This window comes from Harmonia axyridis, chromosome 1 (genome assembly GCF_914767665.1).
Source record: "Harmonia axyridis chromosome 1, icHarAxyr1.1, whole genome shotgun sequence".
NCBI classification, from domain to species: domain Eukaryota; kingdom Metazoa; phylum Arthropoda; class Insecta; order Coleoptera; family Coccinellidae; genus Harmonia; species Harmonia axyridis.
In genome coordinates, this window is record NC_059501.1 from 20541115 (window position 1) to 20560129 (window position 19015).

At 34.7% G+C, this 19015-nt stretch overlaps 1 protein-coding gene across 3 annotated transcripts in view; it reads right to left on the bottom strand.

Moving 5' to 3' along the window:
* The window catches only part of LOC123683668 (phosphoinositide 3-kinase adapter protein 1), a 70710-nt gene that overhangs the window by 36674 nt on the left and 15021 nt on the right, over positions 1-19015 (bottom strand). For 2 of the 3 annotated variants that reach the window (XM_045622617.1, XM_045622618.1), the window contains exons 2-3: positions 12061-12162; positions 6994-7584 (exon numbers count right to left, since the gene is read on the bottom strand). In XM_045622617.1, the coding sequence (XP_045478573.1) occupies positions 6994-7584; positions 12061-12070 (601 nt within the window). In that variant the 5' untranslated portion in view covers positions 12071-12162. Of the gene's footprint in view, positions 1-1361; positions 1486-6993; positions 7585-12060; positions 12163-19015 lie in introns of those variants that run through there. The other variant, XM_045622620.1, reaches the window with a different exon arrangement.

The following is a 19015-nucleotide window of genomic DNA, read 5'->3' on the forward strand; positions in this document are numbered from 1 at the left end:
AGATGGAGGAATAATCGAAGATGCTTATTCACTTGCAACAACTTATCTAAAGTGTTTGACAAAGTTCATCATGCGACACTTTTGCAAGTTCTTTCGGATTATGGCGTGGGATCGAATACCCGCATGATAGGTCTCAATTCGTCATTATAAATTATGCTCATTCGTGTGTTTCCAGCGTTGAATCGGGAGTGCCCCAGGGTTCTCATTTGGGACTACTTCTTTTCATTTTATACGTGGCAGTGATATCTGCAGATGTTTTCTTCTTCACATGAACTTCATGCAGATGACATTAAAATATATTTTGGATTGAGAAATTCAGATAATGCCCTGAAGGTTCATGCTATTTTCGACAGATTTCATCGAATTTTGTTTCCCGCACTACGAATTCGATATCGGTGACTCAAACCTTATCGATTGAGAGAGCTTAGATAACGAGATTAAAAGAGCAGGTTAGCTTATAATTCAACAACTATTAATGAATAAGAGCGCAAAAGCTCCTGACTTGCATGCATGCTTTTTTTTAATATTCTTGTGATAAGGTTAGGATAAGTGTTTGTTAACTTGTGATGACAGTTTACAGTTGCGCTTGCTGTAGGCTGGACCATTAACTTTCTAGATGAAGCTTATTAAACTACGATTTGAACCAACAAATTTAAATGTGAAAATATACTCAGATGAATCGATATTAAATCTTGGAATGTAGAAAAAGTTATTACTTGGCATGATTCACGATTTTTTTTATATTGTTTCATAACTTAAATGAAGATCAATAATTAAAAGGAACAGAATAATATCAAAAGGAATCGATCAATCATAAAACTTAGTTATCAAAGAAGTATGAAGAGATAGGGAAGAACAGAAAATTATTTAAGTAAGAAATGATGATGAAATTGAGATGCAGTGAATAATAATATTATCAATTAATTAGGATGAAAGCACTTGCAATACAATTCGATCGGCGTTGTTATATATACTTCTCCTATGAATCTATTTGGCGAATATTTGGAAGAAAAGAGAGAAAATTGTTAATTGGCTTCCTAAAAGTTGTGATTTAACATTTTTTGGGATATTTCGTTTATGTCCAGAGAGCTCTTGTTTTTTTGGGTGGAGGTATGCTTAGTGGATATCGAATACATGCTGAAATGCATTGAAAATAAGTGGGAAATCCAGATCAAGAAGTGAGCTGATAAAGTCAGTTTTTACCAAACGTCTTAACAGGTTAATCCAGTAGGCGTTTGAGGTGGTAAAAACTGTTTTTATTAGTTCACACCTAAAATGATGCATTATCGGATAGTTCTGGGACTTTTCAGTATTGCAAAATTCCAGTTTAGGCGGAAAACGAAAGTTGTCTCGGAACTCACCAGCGTGATGATTTCAACTAGACCTTATCCAGGCTATAATCTATCGCATATTCTGACGCCGTGAAACCACAACAAAACGGCAACAACACTTAACAAAAGAAACGATAAGTGACAACTGTTGAATGTAATTATGTTCTATAATTATATTCGCTATATGAAAACAAACGAATGGAGGTGGGGGGCTCTCGTGAAAAAGGCTTTAGGATGCGCAGGTCCGTACTGGGATTTACAGGTCCGGAAGAGCGATGGTACGCAAATGACCTGATAGAATATTCATCAAGATAACGGAAACAGATAAGGTTAGTTTGATTTCTTGCGGACGAAATAGGGCAAGAGTATTATGTAACGGAATTTATTAAAAGCATTTAAAGGAACGTGCCTCTCAGTTGAAGCAGGGCGTAATTTAATGAGGAGAGCAGAAATTGTAGATTTTATTGTTGAATATTCATACAGGCTTAGGATGGATCATTCTGTGGTAACATCTTTTGGTTGTTAATGTATCGATTTATTGATAGAAACCCTCTGAGTGTTAAGGTATAGTTACAGATTTTTGCATACAATTTCCTAGATATATTTAATCATAATGGATTGTGACATTTCTTGAGTCATGCGTGGTCAGTAGGTTATGGCATTTAATCATAACCATACACGATTCAACAACGTTTATAAAGTGTTTTATCAAAATCATTTGTGGATACTGGGATAAATTTATGAAAATTGATGGACGACCTTATTCAGTAAACCGACTCACTATTGGTCCTATTGTAGACAAATTTGAAAGTGGTACCAAGAACGACTCAGTACTTGGAACTGGTACTCATGTACCTTGTATCTTGATTCCATGATCCAACGTCATTACCTACTTAACACAAATGACACACAATATTCTCATCATAACCATTTTAAATTATATTATTCTTATTGGACAACCCTTTATGAATACATACCACGAGTTCAAAGGTACGACCTTTAAGAAGGATTTCATTTATTTTTTTCAGAACAAAAATCATTGAATTTGGAATGACTCTTTTTGATTTGGAGTTCTAACAACTATTATAAACATGCTATCAAAATTTCAATGCGGTGCGTCTCAAACTGGCAGCTAAATTTCACAATTTTTTCATATTTTTCAGTTTTGAGGCAACATGTCTACGAAGTTTTCAAATATCTTTGAAAAAGGTGATTCCGATCGAAAATAGGCAAGAATATTTATTTCAATACATAACTTTGAGTTTTCGTAATTCCACCTGAAAATTTGAAAGAATTCAGATAAGAAGAACTTAACCTGATTGAAATTTTCATAGTATGTTTACAATGGTAGTTACAACTAGAGATTCACGACTTGATATTCAAGCTACTTGACTTGGCTTGACTTGAAATCAAGTCAAGCTTAAGTCAAGTATTTATTCATCAAGGACTTCAAAAATCAACTCATTTTACCAAGCTACTTGCTTTTCAGTAATTTTGTTGTGTAGTGTGCTCGTCAATAAAAAAATGAGAAGGAACCTCGCTAAAAACACTTTTATTTATCAAAATATCAACTAATTTGAGATGGAAACACGAATAAAATCACTATAAAACATAACAAAATATAAAATTCTTCTTAGTTTTTTGATATTGAGAAACCTCCAAACACTATTTTTGATTACATCATATTCCAAACAGGATCTAGGCACTTGAGGCATCTTATGGATTTTGCGCCTAATCTATTGCCGGTTTTTGTAACAGCCAGAGCATCTCCGGAAAATTGTCTTTTAACAGGAGCTGAAGATGCTGACATTGTTAAAAAAATCTTTGACCATTTTAGCCAAATTTGGAAAATCGTTTTCGTTGTTCTTCCCCCATTCTAAAATATATTCAGAACTGTCAGCACGTGGTTCAATCAGAAATTTGCTTATTTCATAACGCCAAGCCCTTTCCTTTGCTCGATTTACAGGAATTTCTCCAATACACTTAGGAGGTTGATGTCAAACCTATTAATCCTTTGGAGAAGATTATTTCGACTCAGCGCACACTAGCTTGCAGAATATGACGTGCGACTGGTGCGTATCAAGCTTAAGTAATATCAAGTAGCTTGATATCAGATCAAGTTATAAACATCACAAATCAAGTCAAGTTCAAGTATGAGCTTGATTTTCGAGTCAAGTAGTTGGTTAAAATATCATGCTTGGTGAATCCCTAGTTACAACTCCCAAATAACAAGAGTCATAACGAATTTCTTAATTTTTGCTGCGTTAATTCAGAAGAAAATAATAGAAATCCATCTTAATTTTCACACCTTTGAATAGTTGTTGCACCAACGAAAAATATTTTTCTAAAAAAATTATTTGAACTTCCCTCCGATATTTTTTATGAAAGAATATAGTGGTCAAGTATGACACCCTGCAGTTCTGGAAAACCAGAAGTTACTAAGGAATCATCTACGACGTAAACAGGATACCCATAGCACCTAAAATCAGATGAGTAGTGTCGAAGTAAAGACTGTTACAAGGATCTGCGGACACAGGGCAGTCAGACAGAAACCAATGTAGTCCAGAATAGTCTGAAATGCATTTCGCGAACGAAAATTTCGAAATGCCAAAAATTTCTTTCACCCAGAAAGCTTCCTCTACTTTCGGCCTACTCGGAAGCAACAATAACCTTCAAAAAGTTTCATTGGAAAACCCTTCCCGATCTCTTCGCCGTTCTCGGAACGAATCAATATCGAGTTCAAGAGTCCACGACCTCCGTTCGAACACCTTCTTCCTGTCGATAACAGGGCACCAAGAAGGGGCCGACGGGTAAGTGAAAAAAATTCAAGAAGTGATACACTCGATGCTTCCGGTAGAATCCATTAAGACCAATCTGAAGTCAATTGCCGGCTCAATTATATAACAGCCCGCTTGTACTGCTTCCCCGCTTAAAAGGAAGGACACGAAGCACCAGGAGCCACGGACCGTCGTCAAGGATATCCGTATGCGATAGAGCGGTCACGTCACGTAGAGGGACAGCTACCGACGAAGAAGACGTCGTAGAAATACACGATATAGGTACTCGAGGAGATGCCCAATACGATACTTTTGCTAAATTTGTACGTTTTGTTTTTCGACGCATTTCCCCTAAGTGGGAGTTTCTATGGTTTGGCAACCCTAGAAATGACATCACCAGAGGAAATCAATTTAACCCTTCTGAAACTTATTTGCAGTTTCAACAAGATTTCTGCGACACGTACAGGAGATTTATTCTGAACTCTTGGTAAAGTCTTCGTGCAAGTATATTTGGGAATTGTTAATTCACTTTCCCTAAATTATATCCTTGACACCTCTTCGCAAAATCTTCCAAATGTCAGTCAACATGACAACAGCGTCAATGGGCGCGTTCAACAGAAAGATCGGTAGCGTAAGTAGCTCCGCTACTGATAGGTTACGATCTCGGTTATGATAGGTATCAGTTTGGTAACGTTAGTATTCTCTGCTGGATGGGTTGCTCCTTTTCTTGACCGCAATAGTTTCTGTGGGTCCTTTTTGAAGGTTATGTCATGATGAGAAACAATTTTCTGTTATAATATCGATTTTTAGTTCCAAGTTTGCTTACGGCATTATTACTATTTTCTTCTTCAAAATATGAGAAATTTATTCAGAGTAACAATTCAGAATGTTAATGAACGAAAAAGTTTCAGTTTCCTTTATTTCGACTCAAAATCACTGTCACAACTGTCACTAATGTCAGTTACTTAACATGTTGCCAAAAAGTAGCATAAAATAAATTCGCTACCAAAGATGGCGACCGCTCCGTAGCCGGAAATGATAGAATATGTTCACCAGAAAATTCATAGAATATTGACAACTGTTCCAAAACTGTTGAGTCTGCTGAACGCGCCCATTCACGAGATGGAAGTATCATCTCGTTGTTAGCAGTTAGAGGTTATGACTAAAAATTGACACTTCGTTAAAAGGTTTTGTGGATATGTTCCTTAATATAAAGTTGAATGAACAAGGTTTTTCAATGTTCTAATTGTGATGTTGTGTACACTCTCAGAGCATTAAACAGAGATAGAGGAATCATATGTCATTTTCAATAAGCAAATTTTGTCCCCAACATGAACTATCAAATTTGACATGAAGCGCGCGGAAATGAAAACATATCAGTGATACAATATTTCATTCAATTCGCGAGTTTCTTCGCAAAGAACAGACTTCTCATGTCCCATAGTTAACCAACGTTTCATATTATCTCAGAATATATTGAAATAAATACCTTAATGTATCAGAAATTCAGAAAACAAATTTCAAGTGCGCCAAACTACGTGAAACAACCGATGACACTAGGAGAGCAAAAGTTGCCAAACCTTGGATTTCAGCAGGTAGTTACAGAAAATAATAAATATTCTGCTTATTATAAATTATACAATTAGGAAAAATATCGGATTCCAAATATTCAAATATGCAAATTTAATCGGGAATCACTCAAATAAATATATTTCATTCAATATAATATACATTCATAATGATTTAGTAGAATTGTGGATTTGAAAATATATCACAATCCGACAACGTAATCTAACCATGTTGGGGACATATAAAAATTGCGTAGACTTCCTCTATCTATGTTGATTATTCTATGTGTGTACCCAATTTATGATTTAGTTGTCAAATTCACATCTGATTTATAATTATTCCATTAATATCTATGTTTGCCAATTTCCAGATTACATGACAAAGTGAAATCTCATTCATAAAACAAAAAAAGGGAGGTAATTATTCATTAATTCAATATATAAAATAAGCAAATGACAATTTCAGAGGAAAACTTTGGATCGTTTTATTGGTTTGTGTATTTCATCTCTTTTTTGAGATAAAATTACTTTCTCTGTCTGCTCAACCAAATTCCTGGTAAAGAACGTAGTATAAACCTACTCTCGAGACTAATTTGAAAATTATGCTTCATTTCGTAATTCAAATATAATAATACCCATCCAAGCCCATTTTCCGTGATAACATCATTATCTTCAAACAAGGGCATAAACTCATTTGCTTCATTGATTTATGTAGGTCTAACGTCCCAGTCAGACCCACGTTGAACAGATTTAGTACGAGAAGTGCAGCTAAGCACACTCAATTTCACATTCAGGCAAAGTTAGAAGTCGAAAATATTCCACTAAAATCTTATGAATCCAGTCATTTTCTGATTCAAACAAAAAGTTAGTTTATTTCGTTTATTCAATTTCAACTACATACTTTGTGAAGAATCTTTTATTCAGTTATAAATTTTTGAAAGTCTAACTCTATAATAATAAAATGCATTTCATTGATGAACCAACCACAATATCAGACAGGTGTCCCTCAAGTATCTGCCCTTGGCTCAAGCGATTTGAAGTCAATAGATCTTTTCTCCAGTATCGAACATAATTTGAAAACTTATATATCATATTATTCATTCTATTTGAGACAATATTATGAGGAAGATGAACGTACCAATATAAGAAACTGAACGAAGAATGAATAATAATGAGATGAGATTACGTCACAATACGGCTACCAGAATATTGTTGTTGTGATACAGAGTAGAAGAAAGATATATACTAGCTACGTTATTTGTTAATCCCTTATAACAAAATATTATAATAATAAGAAAAATATAAAACCACACTCACCCTTAATACACTTATTGCACCTCTTCCTCGGATACGAACCATGTCGTATGGAATGATCATCTATAACATCTACAGGGGACGTTGCCATCATTCCACTGATTTCCACGGAACAGTCCACCTCATCCACTTTGGAAGAACTTGGCATCTCCTCCCTGAAGCTCCTCATGGAAGAAGAAACACTGGTAGTTCTGTCCCTAGCAGCATAAGACCCTACCGAATGCCTCCTATTACCTCCTGAGCAGTTGTAATACCTTGCCGTGTTCTCGTCCAGGAAAACTTCATCTCCAGAGTCTGATTCTGGCTCCAAGGCCAGAGATGAGTACACGATACCACCCTGAACCTTGGTCTTCTGCTTGGAGATGTGCTTGGCAGCCAGATCAGGAGCTAGGTCACTCAACCTGGGTTCTCCACGGATGAACTGGCTAGATTCTGTGGAATTGGAGCTGATGGACCTGGCGAAGGATCTCATCCCCATCCTGTTCCTTGGAGGTGTCAATTGTCGACTGAGGGAGCATTCGGAGGAGCTGCTCACGCTTCCACAGGTGCCGTTCGGTGTTTGTTCTCCAGCGACGTTGAAGTAAGAAGGATTATCTGTAGGCATGATTGGTTGGTCAGTTTCTGTAGAGTGAATCTTTAAGCGAATATGGGAAGATGGCGAGAATACTAATTTTACGGCTTGCTTTGGGATGGAGAAAGCGTATGCATGACAATTAGATGTAGCTAGGAGGAATTTTGCATGCTGAATGGTTGATGTACATTTAGTGGTGAATGTTCTGTAAAACAACGAGCTGGAGGTTGTTGATTTGTCTTTTCTTTGGTTGTTCGATTCTATATTGATGACATTGATTGATATGAATCCTACAGAAATATATTTAGTTTTATCAACATTCCGATCGATTTGAAACTTAAAAATATAAGTTGGTACAATTGTGTATATAAATAGTTGCGAAAAAAATTAGGTGGTGATTTCTTGTCAAAAAATATAAACTTTTTTTTGGGCCCCTCCTACTTAGTTAAAGCTCCCTAAAGATAGCGTCCGATCAGTAGTTTCCAATTTTCTTCTTAAAAACCTAGAAATTCACGAAATGAAGCTAACATTTTATGCGGGCAAGATGATACCAACAAATTTTTTCGTGGTGTTCGTTTATTATTTCAAGGGGTAGAAAAAGCCACCCCTCAATCTTGTTCCGCAATGACTTTTTCTATATCAATAGGAAATTTTATTTCTATAGACTGATCACTCAACAAATTAGGTATTTTGTAATTTTGTGCTAAAATTCAAGGTTTTTCAGAAAAAAAAAATCATCAACATATAATACGCCTGAGTTGTGGAGGCTGGAATTATTTTCGACCTTAAATTTATCCGGATGTCCCACGATATTTTCATTAAGAACTGGTCCAAATATAAAATAAATGTAACAAAAAAACCAATTATGAACTTTTCATAAATTAAAATCGACATTTTGGGCGACATTGTCAGGGGGCTGTAACTAGGCAGGGGGGCTCAAAAAAAAATTTGTATGAAAGCCCCACCCTATTTTTTGACAAGGAATCGCCCCTAACTTTTTTCACAACTATTCATAGACTCGGTAGATTCGGAACCTAAATACAAAATCGATTACTGAAAATGAAATAATTTTTATTTTCTTATTACTACTTATTTTCTTCTCTTTTATGAAGATGTAAAGCAATGAATATGAATGAATAATATATTTTTTTTCTTCATTGACCATTATTTATATTATAGTATCCAAGTCTTTAAAATATGTTCTTGTCTTTCCTTTATCATAAATACATTTTGGTGTAGGTGATTATATTTGAATGGAGAAAAGAACTATAAGTGAACCTTATTAATTATTCGAGATAGAAACGAATTAATAAATGACTAGAAGTGCTGTATCCTGACTGAAAGGTTCATAATTAAAAATGAAAAATTGATTCAGTCGTTCCATCCTATAACCAGATGGGATTCTAAGAGGAGTATTGCCATTCAAATAATCGTGAAATATAATCTGCAATGTCGCTTCATCCCTGCAGTTCATTAAGGATCGGGTGACTTCTTAATCTTATATTTCCAAGTCACGAGGATCGACCCTACCGTATCTCAAGTTCTCTTCGGTTTACATCCAATTAAAGTAGTCATTTTTATTGGGTCGAATCTTACGAGCGAAACGATACGTTGACTTGGCTTATTTTCAAATTCTGAATATTCCATTAGGACTTTGATTATTATCGAGTTAATGTAATCAATAATTCTGAATTAGAGTATTACAGTATTTTGAAGAAATTTAAGATTTTTCTTTATAGAATTGAATGAATTTTTTCAACTTTTATATCGTAATTTGAATTGAAAAATTATTTTGATTTTTTATTGATTTCATATAGAGTTGCAGGGGAAATCATTCTGTAAATTTTCTGATCACAAAAGGATATCTCTCGGCGAATTTATACACTGCGCAAAAATATTAACGCACATTCTAAAAATCTCAATTTTAATGATAGTTAACTCTACATTGACTTTATAGCTTACTTTTTATGTTTGAAACGAAACAAGACACATTTAATGGAAGAAAAATTCAGGATTTCACCGAATCTTATGTAAAAGAAGAGGAATGAACAATTATGGAATGCTGATAAGTGATTTAATACTTGGTATTTCCACCCCTTGCGTTAATTATAGCTCGGCAACGACGGTTCATACTCAAAATGAGTGATCTTAAAATGTCCTGATCTAATCCTTCCCAGATTTCTCTGAGTTGGATTCCTAAGTCATTAAGAGTAGCTGGATGATTTTCTGAACTTCTCAGCCTTCCACTGAGGTTGTACCAAATCTGCTCAATCGGATTGAGATCTGGACTTCTTGCTGGCCATTCCATTCGAGAGACTTCAACCTCTTCAAGGTACTCCTGAACGATGCGCGCACGATGGGGTCTGGCATTATCGTCCATAAAAATGAAATTTTCACCAATGTATGGGACAAATGGCACTACATGCTCTTCAAGAATGTTCCTTATATACCTATCAGCATTCATAGCTCCATTATCAACGACCACTAGGTCTGTGCGAGAAGTCAAAGATATTCCACCCCATACCAAAATCGATCCTCCCCCGAAATCAGGAAATTGCACTGAGCATATCTTTCATGTGTTGTTGTTACCCGTGGTCTATCCTGTCCTGGTCTTCGGACATTCATACCTGTCTCCCTGAATCGCTGCAACATTCTGGACACACTTGTATGGAAAACTCCAAACCTTTCTGCAATTCTTGTGTATGTCCACCCTTCTTCTCGCAAAACTACCGCTTGGGCACATTCCTCTTGAGTGAAATTGCGTGTTTCGCGTTGCATAGCGATCGAGTGTAGAAAATCAAACGAAAGAAAAACTATTGATCACTAGAATGGATCGAGAACAACTGATTACAGAATGGAGCCAATACATTCAAAATCTGATAATCTCTTTTTTTTTTATTCCTGCTGGGAAAAAAACATCTGTATTGAAGAAAAACGTTGAAAGTGGATAACATATGCATGCATAATTCTGATAAAAATAATTATCATTGAGAAGACCTTCAGTTGTAGAATAAATTTGAGATTTCCATAATGTGCGTTAATTTTTTTGCGCAGTGTATTATGTATTGACACGATGATTCCCCATTTACAAGAATTTTCATATTCGATTTTCCATATCTATAATAAAAAAATGTGATCTGTGTTTTGGGTTCATTCGTAGAAATAATGAACTAAATATGCAAGGGAAGATAACCCAAAAAAGTATCCGTCCCTGCATATATATCTCTTATCATATCATCTGATCATTAGCGAAGAATCGATACAACCTGTTCGACCTTCTCAAAGGTCGTCCCACAAGATGTCAAGATGCTTTCCTGGCCAGAATACCCAAAGATATCTCTTCTCCGAAGAACAAAAGACTTCCGATGAATATTCAACAGATGGGGTGAATATAAATGAGTGAAAATTTAAAAATTCATAAACAACCTCCATCCTCACAAATTTATCTCGTACACAGTTGAGAAAAAAAACAGGGGCTGTATTTTTTCAACTTAAAATGCGCCACGAGCAGGCCACATCCTGTACGATTGAACCATCGTGAACTATGGTGGATCAGGTGTTGAATGGTGTTGGGCGTTTTCAAACGAGATTTTGGGAGATATGTATATACGTAGGTGAGAATGAACGATGGCAAGCTGAAAAGCTCAGTGCAGTTTGGTTTTGAATTGAAATTACCAACTCTTCTGCAAGGAAAATATAATTTATTGAATTGAGGAGTTCCTCAATTAGAACCTTGGGGAACCTCAAAGTTATTGTTTTTTTCAAACGTATGTTTATTTTCAAGGATGAGAATGTGAGACGGATCCTTTGGTAAAACTTATTTGAACACTGTAAACTAAACAAATGATAGAGAACCTTTAATTTGAATAACCGCCAATGCAGAGAACCTTAAAGTTGGCTTTTCAAATTTCTTAAAGGAATGGGTGGCTATTCCACATGGAAAAAAGGCAAGCAGTATTGGACAGTCTACAGCTGTAACTTATTTCAAAGGAGAGGCTGAATCATGGAGAATCTTGAATCAAACTGAAATATTTCAATGAAATCAATAAATTCTTTCATCCCACGATTACATCACCCAACAAATAAATAATTAAACTCACAATGACACCAATATAAATAATTATAAACCAACTCGCACGATATTTGTATTCCAATATTGTTTCAACACGATTCGAAATACCAGATCATTTGATCGAAGTATGCAAATCTCACGAACAAAGAAACAAGTGTAATAATCACCAAGTCTTCCTTTTTCCATTGTATTCAAGACCTCCTACAAACCTCCGATCCTATGCCTATCGCGTTATCTAAAATAATTTATCAATATATTTCTCCGAGAGATCATGTGTCGCATCTTGAATGTCAATTGGTGTTAGGAGGGACTCTTTCGGGATTATGATATATATATGGCTTCTGTCTCTATTGTTGTTCTCTCGCCTATTAGTAGTCACTATACAGAGCAGGCCTAACAATTTGAATATGTAAAATATTTCCCTTACCCAAATCCATTGTTTCGTTAGTTGTTGTTGTGTCCTCCCTGTATGTAAATGATCGATTATACTATCAGCATCGGTGAAGGGCAGACATGACTTCAACGCGTACTGAAAAAAAAAGGGGAGATTAAAGATGAGGCAGTATTTACATAAATTCTTTGAGAGACACATCCCACGTCCAGCAATCATTCCGAAATAATCGATATGTTCCTCAAAAATTCATCTTGAAAAGTTATAGATAGATATATTAGAAATTATCCTCCACATTCTGCCGAAATTTTGTGGCAACATTTAGTGCATGACAAAAAGGAATTATACAAAAATTTTCATCATGAATCCTCAGTCAAAAAGTTAATTCATGACTGAACATATCATTTGTCAGTTTAAAATCTTACTGCTAAATGAAATGAAAAATCACAGATGAAGTTATGGAACCATTCGTATTTATATGAATAAAACCCAACTTCAAAAAGCACAAAACTCTTTTTTTGAGAATTTTGATGTTCTGCATGCTGTTGATTTAAGATTATTGATCATTACTTAACCAATCGGACCGACATTGAAAATTCAATTACTCACAAACTAGCATAGTTTGTGGATAGAATGAATGAAGCAGAAAAGCTCAAATGTGACGATATAGTGGACGTATTGTAATAGTTATGTAACAGAAAAATGGTCTCGTAGGACTGGGTTCTACGCGAAATCGGTGAGCGAAGTTGGGATTGACGGTCCATGATTATTCGAATTTTGATATCAGCCGAAAATTTTTAAGTCGAAAATTTTTGTCAATTTTCCATAAGTACCTTACCCTTTGAAAATTTGAAGAAATTAGTTTTTCGTGAGAATAATATACTTCTTTTTTGATTGATCCGATTATGAAGATCACGAAAGTGTTTGCAGCTGGGCGATTAGCCCATTATTTCAGAGAATATAGGAGTTAAATTGATATTTTCAAAAAAAATTCGATGATTTTCTCGAAGCTTCTACCGCTTCAGGATGCAAGATACAGACGTCTAGCCTCACAATATTATAGATCAAAACTCGATCTTCAAAAAACGTTTTTATTTGAGGAATCTGTGACGATAATTTTAAGAGATATAACGATTTTTCATAGAGATTAAATTTTTACGATTTTCCCCAAATTTGTCTTGAAGTCACCGAGCATAGAACTCTAAATAGAGGTATGTTATTCAACAGCTCGTTCTCGAAATGAATTGAATTATTACTCAGACAGTTCAAGAGTAATTAGTTGAGACGATAACTTTCTTGAGGTTCTTCATTAATTTAGCATAAGACATTCAACAAGGAGGTTGTTTGAGAGCCTGAGGGTTGGATTCTGCACCCTTCAACTTGTAGGTCTCTTCTTCCAATAACACTGAAGTTCAGACCTAACTTCATCATGAATTGGCCAATGTTTGCAAGAAGCTAGTTTCGAAACTTGAGCAAGTTTTAATAGTTTAAGTTCTTTGAAAACAATGTTACCAACCATCACATGTGCGGCAGATCGATCAATTAAGAAAAGGACAGTGTTGTATTTTGTGGGTTGATGCGATATTATCGATCATCAACCATTTTCGTTCAGTTCTTTCCTCGGGAAATTATAGCAAAATCGGTTGCTATAGTCTGCATCCTTCTACATCAAGAAAACTTTCATGAATTCTGAAGGCATAAAATCAAAGAATCAAGAAAAAAAGAATCATTCATCAGGAATTCGTGAAAACATGATCATGATATTTATATTTTTACGATGATACATGATGCAGAAAATAATTTTACTAATGTCTGTAATTTTCGTATTTTGAAGCTTTATGCAAAATTTAGTGTAGACGGCGTTATTTATTTATTTGATATTATCAGAATCATATATAGAAAATTTAAGCAGACTTTCTAACAAAATGAAGACAGTAATGGCGCAAAATCAGGAGCAGGGTTCCAAATTTTCTGAGTGGCAACAAGGTATCACAAAAGCCGGTCCTGTACTTATTACCTAACGCAGTCCAACTTTCTGGATATATCAATGTTTAGCTGTCACCGTGTTTGAATTAATAACTGGAACATCCCAAAGAACACTTCTCTAGATGCCAGCTCTAATCTTGGAGTGCAAAAGGATAAAACCGACCGAACAGCTAGCTATTTCATTCAAAAATTTTGTAGGAACTTAATGAAACGAACATCTTCAGGCTCGAGTAGCAGCAGAATGAATGAATTGGAAACAGAAATATGTCGGTTAAATTGGTATGAAATTTAGTGATGAAATAACTTGGGACAGCTGACTAGTTGTGGTGTTTTTAGATCGCTCTTCTGGTTTCCGAGGAAGAAATAATTAAATTTAGTTAATTTGAGGTGTAATGAAACTCATTTGCTCGAACTAAATTGGAACCTGAGGGTGTTACCTCAAGTTTTGGTTCGAATCTCAATGTTTTTCTATGATTGTGTTGGGAGTCCAGAATACGCTAATTTTTGGAGGGCGTTGGTTGACACAACTATTTTTTGTGAGAACATTATTTGTGTTGTGGCAGTTTGTAAGCTTACAGCTGAATTTAGAATTTTTTTGTCAATTTTTTGGTGTTTGAACTTCTTAAATATGTAGAGTGAACATGGTAAAATCTGACAATATCTCTGCCATTACGAGATCAATAGCCAGTTACATTGTACGTAATAGGTCATTTTGTTTGGTTTAAGGTCAAATTATTGCCCACAGTTAAAAATACAACCCCAATGTGCAGAGGAAATCACAAGACAAACAATAATAATACCACAATGTACTCTTATGACTAACAACGTAATGTAAACCGATAACTGGAATGTTTTGGTTCCGAGTCTACCAAAAGTAGAGGTAGCATTTAGATCACTTTTGGAAATGAAAAAATTTTTGGTCTCCGATTGCGAAATTTCCACTCGCAGAATGCATTTCAGACCATCCTTAACAACTTTGGTTTCATGTCTGTCGGCCAAATAAAGTTTTCTTTGATCCTATGATGAATATTGGAATTGCCGAATACGGACGAATTTCCAAGCAAAATTCAACTTTGATTGACAATGAAATCAATAAACATGGAACTTTTCAATTTCAATGGAATTTATACCATATTTTACCTAAACTAACATCCAATATCTATAGTTTCGATCAATTGAATGGAATATGCTATGTATATCATATTGAATCGCGTATAGGATTCTGCAAAGCCTATTTATAGTGATTAATAACAATTGGCTTCAGAGAAATGTCCACACAAATCAATAATTCAAATTAACAGTGAGTTTTAGAAAGATTTTATTGTTTTGATTGTCGTAATTGAATCATTTCTGTATTCAATTTCAGTTCATTTTTGGATCAAGTTCAAGCCATAGTCAATAAGTTGATCAGTCGAAACTAGAAAAGTATGCTTTAGTACGAACAATTTTTTTTGTATTATCTTGATTCCTTTGAGTGATTTTATTGATTTGGTAAATCGAGTGAGTAGTATTATACACTGTGTCCGTAAAGTATGGAACAAATTCATTTTTAGCTAAACAGACCATTTAAAGAAATAATCCTGAAACACGTCGATTTTTTATTTCAATTTACCGTATTTTGAAATAATAATCTAATATACAGGGTGAATTACTTTCGAGTAATGACGTCACCGTCATCTTTTTTCAATGGAACACCCCCATTTTGTCATAATTTTCCAAATACTCTAGTTGAACTGATTCCAAAAATGTATCACATGTTGATTCCAATTGGTACAGGGTGGATAAAAATACAATAGTTTTGTGTGTGCTCATAAAGTAACGCGTAACATTATTTATTAAAATAACAATATTATCAAAAATATTTATTGTCTAGCGGCAATAAACAAATAATGACATTTCACAAAAAACTAGAAGACTATATTTTTTTGAATTAATAAGAAATAATTTCTTTCATATTCTGTCTGCTAGACCACAAGTACCAAACATGTTTGGAAACAGCTCATTTTTATTAATCTAAAAATGTAACAAACAACAGGGTGTTACATTCAAACCAATTGCCGCTAGACAATAAGAATTTTTGATAATATTGTTTATTTAACTAATAAAGAATGTTACGCGTTACTTTATGAGCACACACAAAACTATTGTATTTTTGTCCACTCTGTACCAATTGGAATCAATATGTGATACATTTTTGGAATCAGTTCAGCTAGAGTTATCCGAAAATTGAGACAAAATGGGGGTGTTCTATTTAAAAAAAATGACGGTGACGTCATTACTCGAAAGTAATTCACCCTGTATATTAGATTATTATTTTAAAATAATGTCCCAATTAATGACAGCTTTGCATGAAATATTGAAACCAGTAACCGAAAATTAATCTTCTGCATTATTACTGTCTCACCGTATGCAGAAAAGAAGATTAAGATAGAACTGCATGGCATTCGTGGTTATATTTTTAAATATACGGAAATTTATGACGTGTGAATGGATGGTTGACATTAATTTACGACATGACAGCAGATGCTTTTATTCACAAAACTTTCAGAACATGAAATCTCAATAACGGTTTAATCATATCAACGTCAAAACGATATCCAAAAGCGAATATATTCTAATTTTGGTCGCTGAAGGTAATTGGTGTGATGCTTCATTGCCTTATTTGACTTTCATGCATTATTTTTAACTCAGATCAAATATTTCGAAAGTGTAAAAAAATCTGGAAAATGAAAGCTGTATCATTTCGCTTATTGTATGTTATTTTAGAATTTTGAGACATAAATATTCTCAACGATAATGTTCGACTTACTGATGACGACTCCATCCTCAAATTAAATTATATAGGGTGTTTTTTTAGAGCTAAACAACAAAACAATGGATTATTCGATTGACATGAATTTTATTTATCCGCAAGATAATCTTGTGGCATTACATTTTAAATATGATTTCTGGCATATGACCGCCACGGCTGGCTCGAATGTCCAATCTGGACGTCCAATTTTCGATGACTGTTTCCAACATTTGTGGCCGTATATCGGCAATAACACGGCGAATGTTGTCTTCCAAATGGTCAAGGGTTTGTGGCTTATCTGCATAGACCAACGACTTTACATAGCCCCACAGAAAGTAGTCTAGCGGTGTTAAATCACAAGATCTTGGAGGCCAATTCACAGGTCCAAAACGTGAAATTGTTCTTGTGATTTAACACTTTTAGACTTTTTTCTTTGGGACCACATGAAAGATTAGGTCTATGCTAGTGTTCCACAATCTTCAATATCAAAATAAAATCTCCTATTGGAAAACGCTTTATAAATTAATTAAATTCTAATGACAAAGGGGAATAAACAATTTCATTAAAACCTCATGTAGGTATATGTTATTATTTATTGCTATTAAAGAGAGGTACTAAGGTCTCTAAGTCTTCTCTACAAAATATTGAAAATTTTTATCGAAAAAACTCTTACAGACATGTTTCGAATCCTGAAGGTTTCATCTTCAGTGAAGGACTGAAATAAAATTTCAAACTACAGGAAATGGTATCAAAAACCAAAGGAACAATGTTACTTATAATGTAAATAGAAAGAAAAGCATAAATCAACATCTAAAATTGAAAAATCAAAAGAAACCAACTATGTACTTGGTAAGGGCTCGAATGAAAAATCCAACCCCGAGGAAAGGAATAGAACAATATATTAGTCAATTCAAATCAATACAGATCGAAAATGGAAATAATCTCTATTTTGTAACTTCTGTGAATTTGTAATTTTTTTTAAGCATGGTCTTCTTTCTTGAATCATTTATAAATATAAAAAAGTAATTATATACAGGGTGTTCCATTTGGAATACTTCATGTAATAATATTCTAGATCGAAAGAGCAGTGATTTCTACCCAAGAAATCAAATTTTCAAGAAAATCGTTCTCCGAACCGTGGACCACCCTGTATTCGTTCATATAGAGCAGTGTTCCAACAAAACAGTGAACAGAAAGAAGTTAATTAATGGCTATATTTGTCACGCGCGTATTCGCCAAAACTTGTCGATCAAAATTCGGGATAACGTCATCATTAGTGATTTTTCTCCCCAGGGAGCATTTCTGGTTTCCGAGAAGTCCCTCGACCTACACCGGAACAAACAATGAATTCCTGACTGGTGCGCTGTTGCGATGATATATATTTCTTCGGGTTCCCTTACGCAGATGTGGAGATTTTTTCCGCCAAATATAGCTAACCGGCTTTTTCATTCTCTGCACGTTTTACTAACTAATCGTATATGCTTTCTCGCCTCCGTAGAGAAGCACGTGCCGAACTAAAACTGGCGTCCGTAAGAGTATGCAGTCTGCCTTCTCAACCAAGCGAAACAGTATTTTTAGACACGTGAACTGGCCAGAAAAAAATGCGATGCCTATAATACCCCGCTTCAAAGTATCGATCATCCGTCATACATCGATAATTGCGAGTTGCTCTCGTTTAATCCGTAGAATTGAACTGATTATTCTTTTCACATATCAAAATCTGACATTTTGGTGGTTTCAACTAAGATGCAAAGAAAACCTGGTGTGTCTACTTATAACTGTAAAAATTTCAGACAAAACGGGAGATTTTTCAGATACCTACTTGATTTCGAGAGATTGCGTAAGTTTCAGATGGCGCATATAGCGTTTACATTTGACATTTCTCTCGAATTTCAGCTCACGTGACCTTTGAGTATAGAATAATAATATGTTATATTCTATGCTCGTGACAATCTTCTATGTTCGTTGTTATATTCCATTCATTCCAATAAAAATTCTAGAGGAACTGAATTGTAGTTTAGTGTGAAAGTTTGCTGTGTCTAAAATCACTATTTCTTTTTTAAACGGCGTCAGGCAGATAGAGGGAATTCGAAAATTTCTGAAGAGCGCCACCTTATAGAACACTGGTTAAGCAGAACACTCAAGCAACCGGTGGATTATCTCAAAAACTCTGAAACAAAATCGAATCAGTTTCAACTGAAAACATTAAAGCAT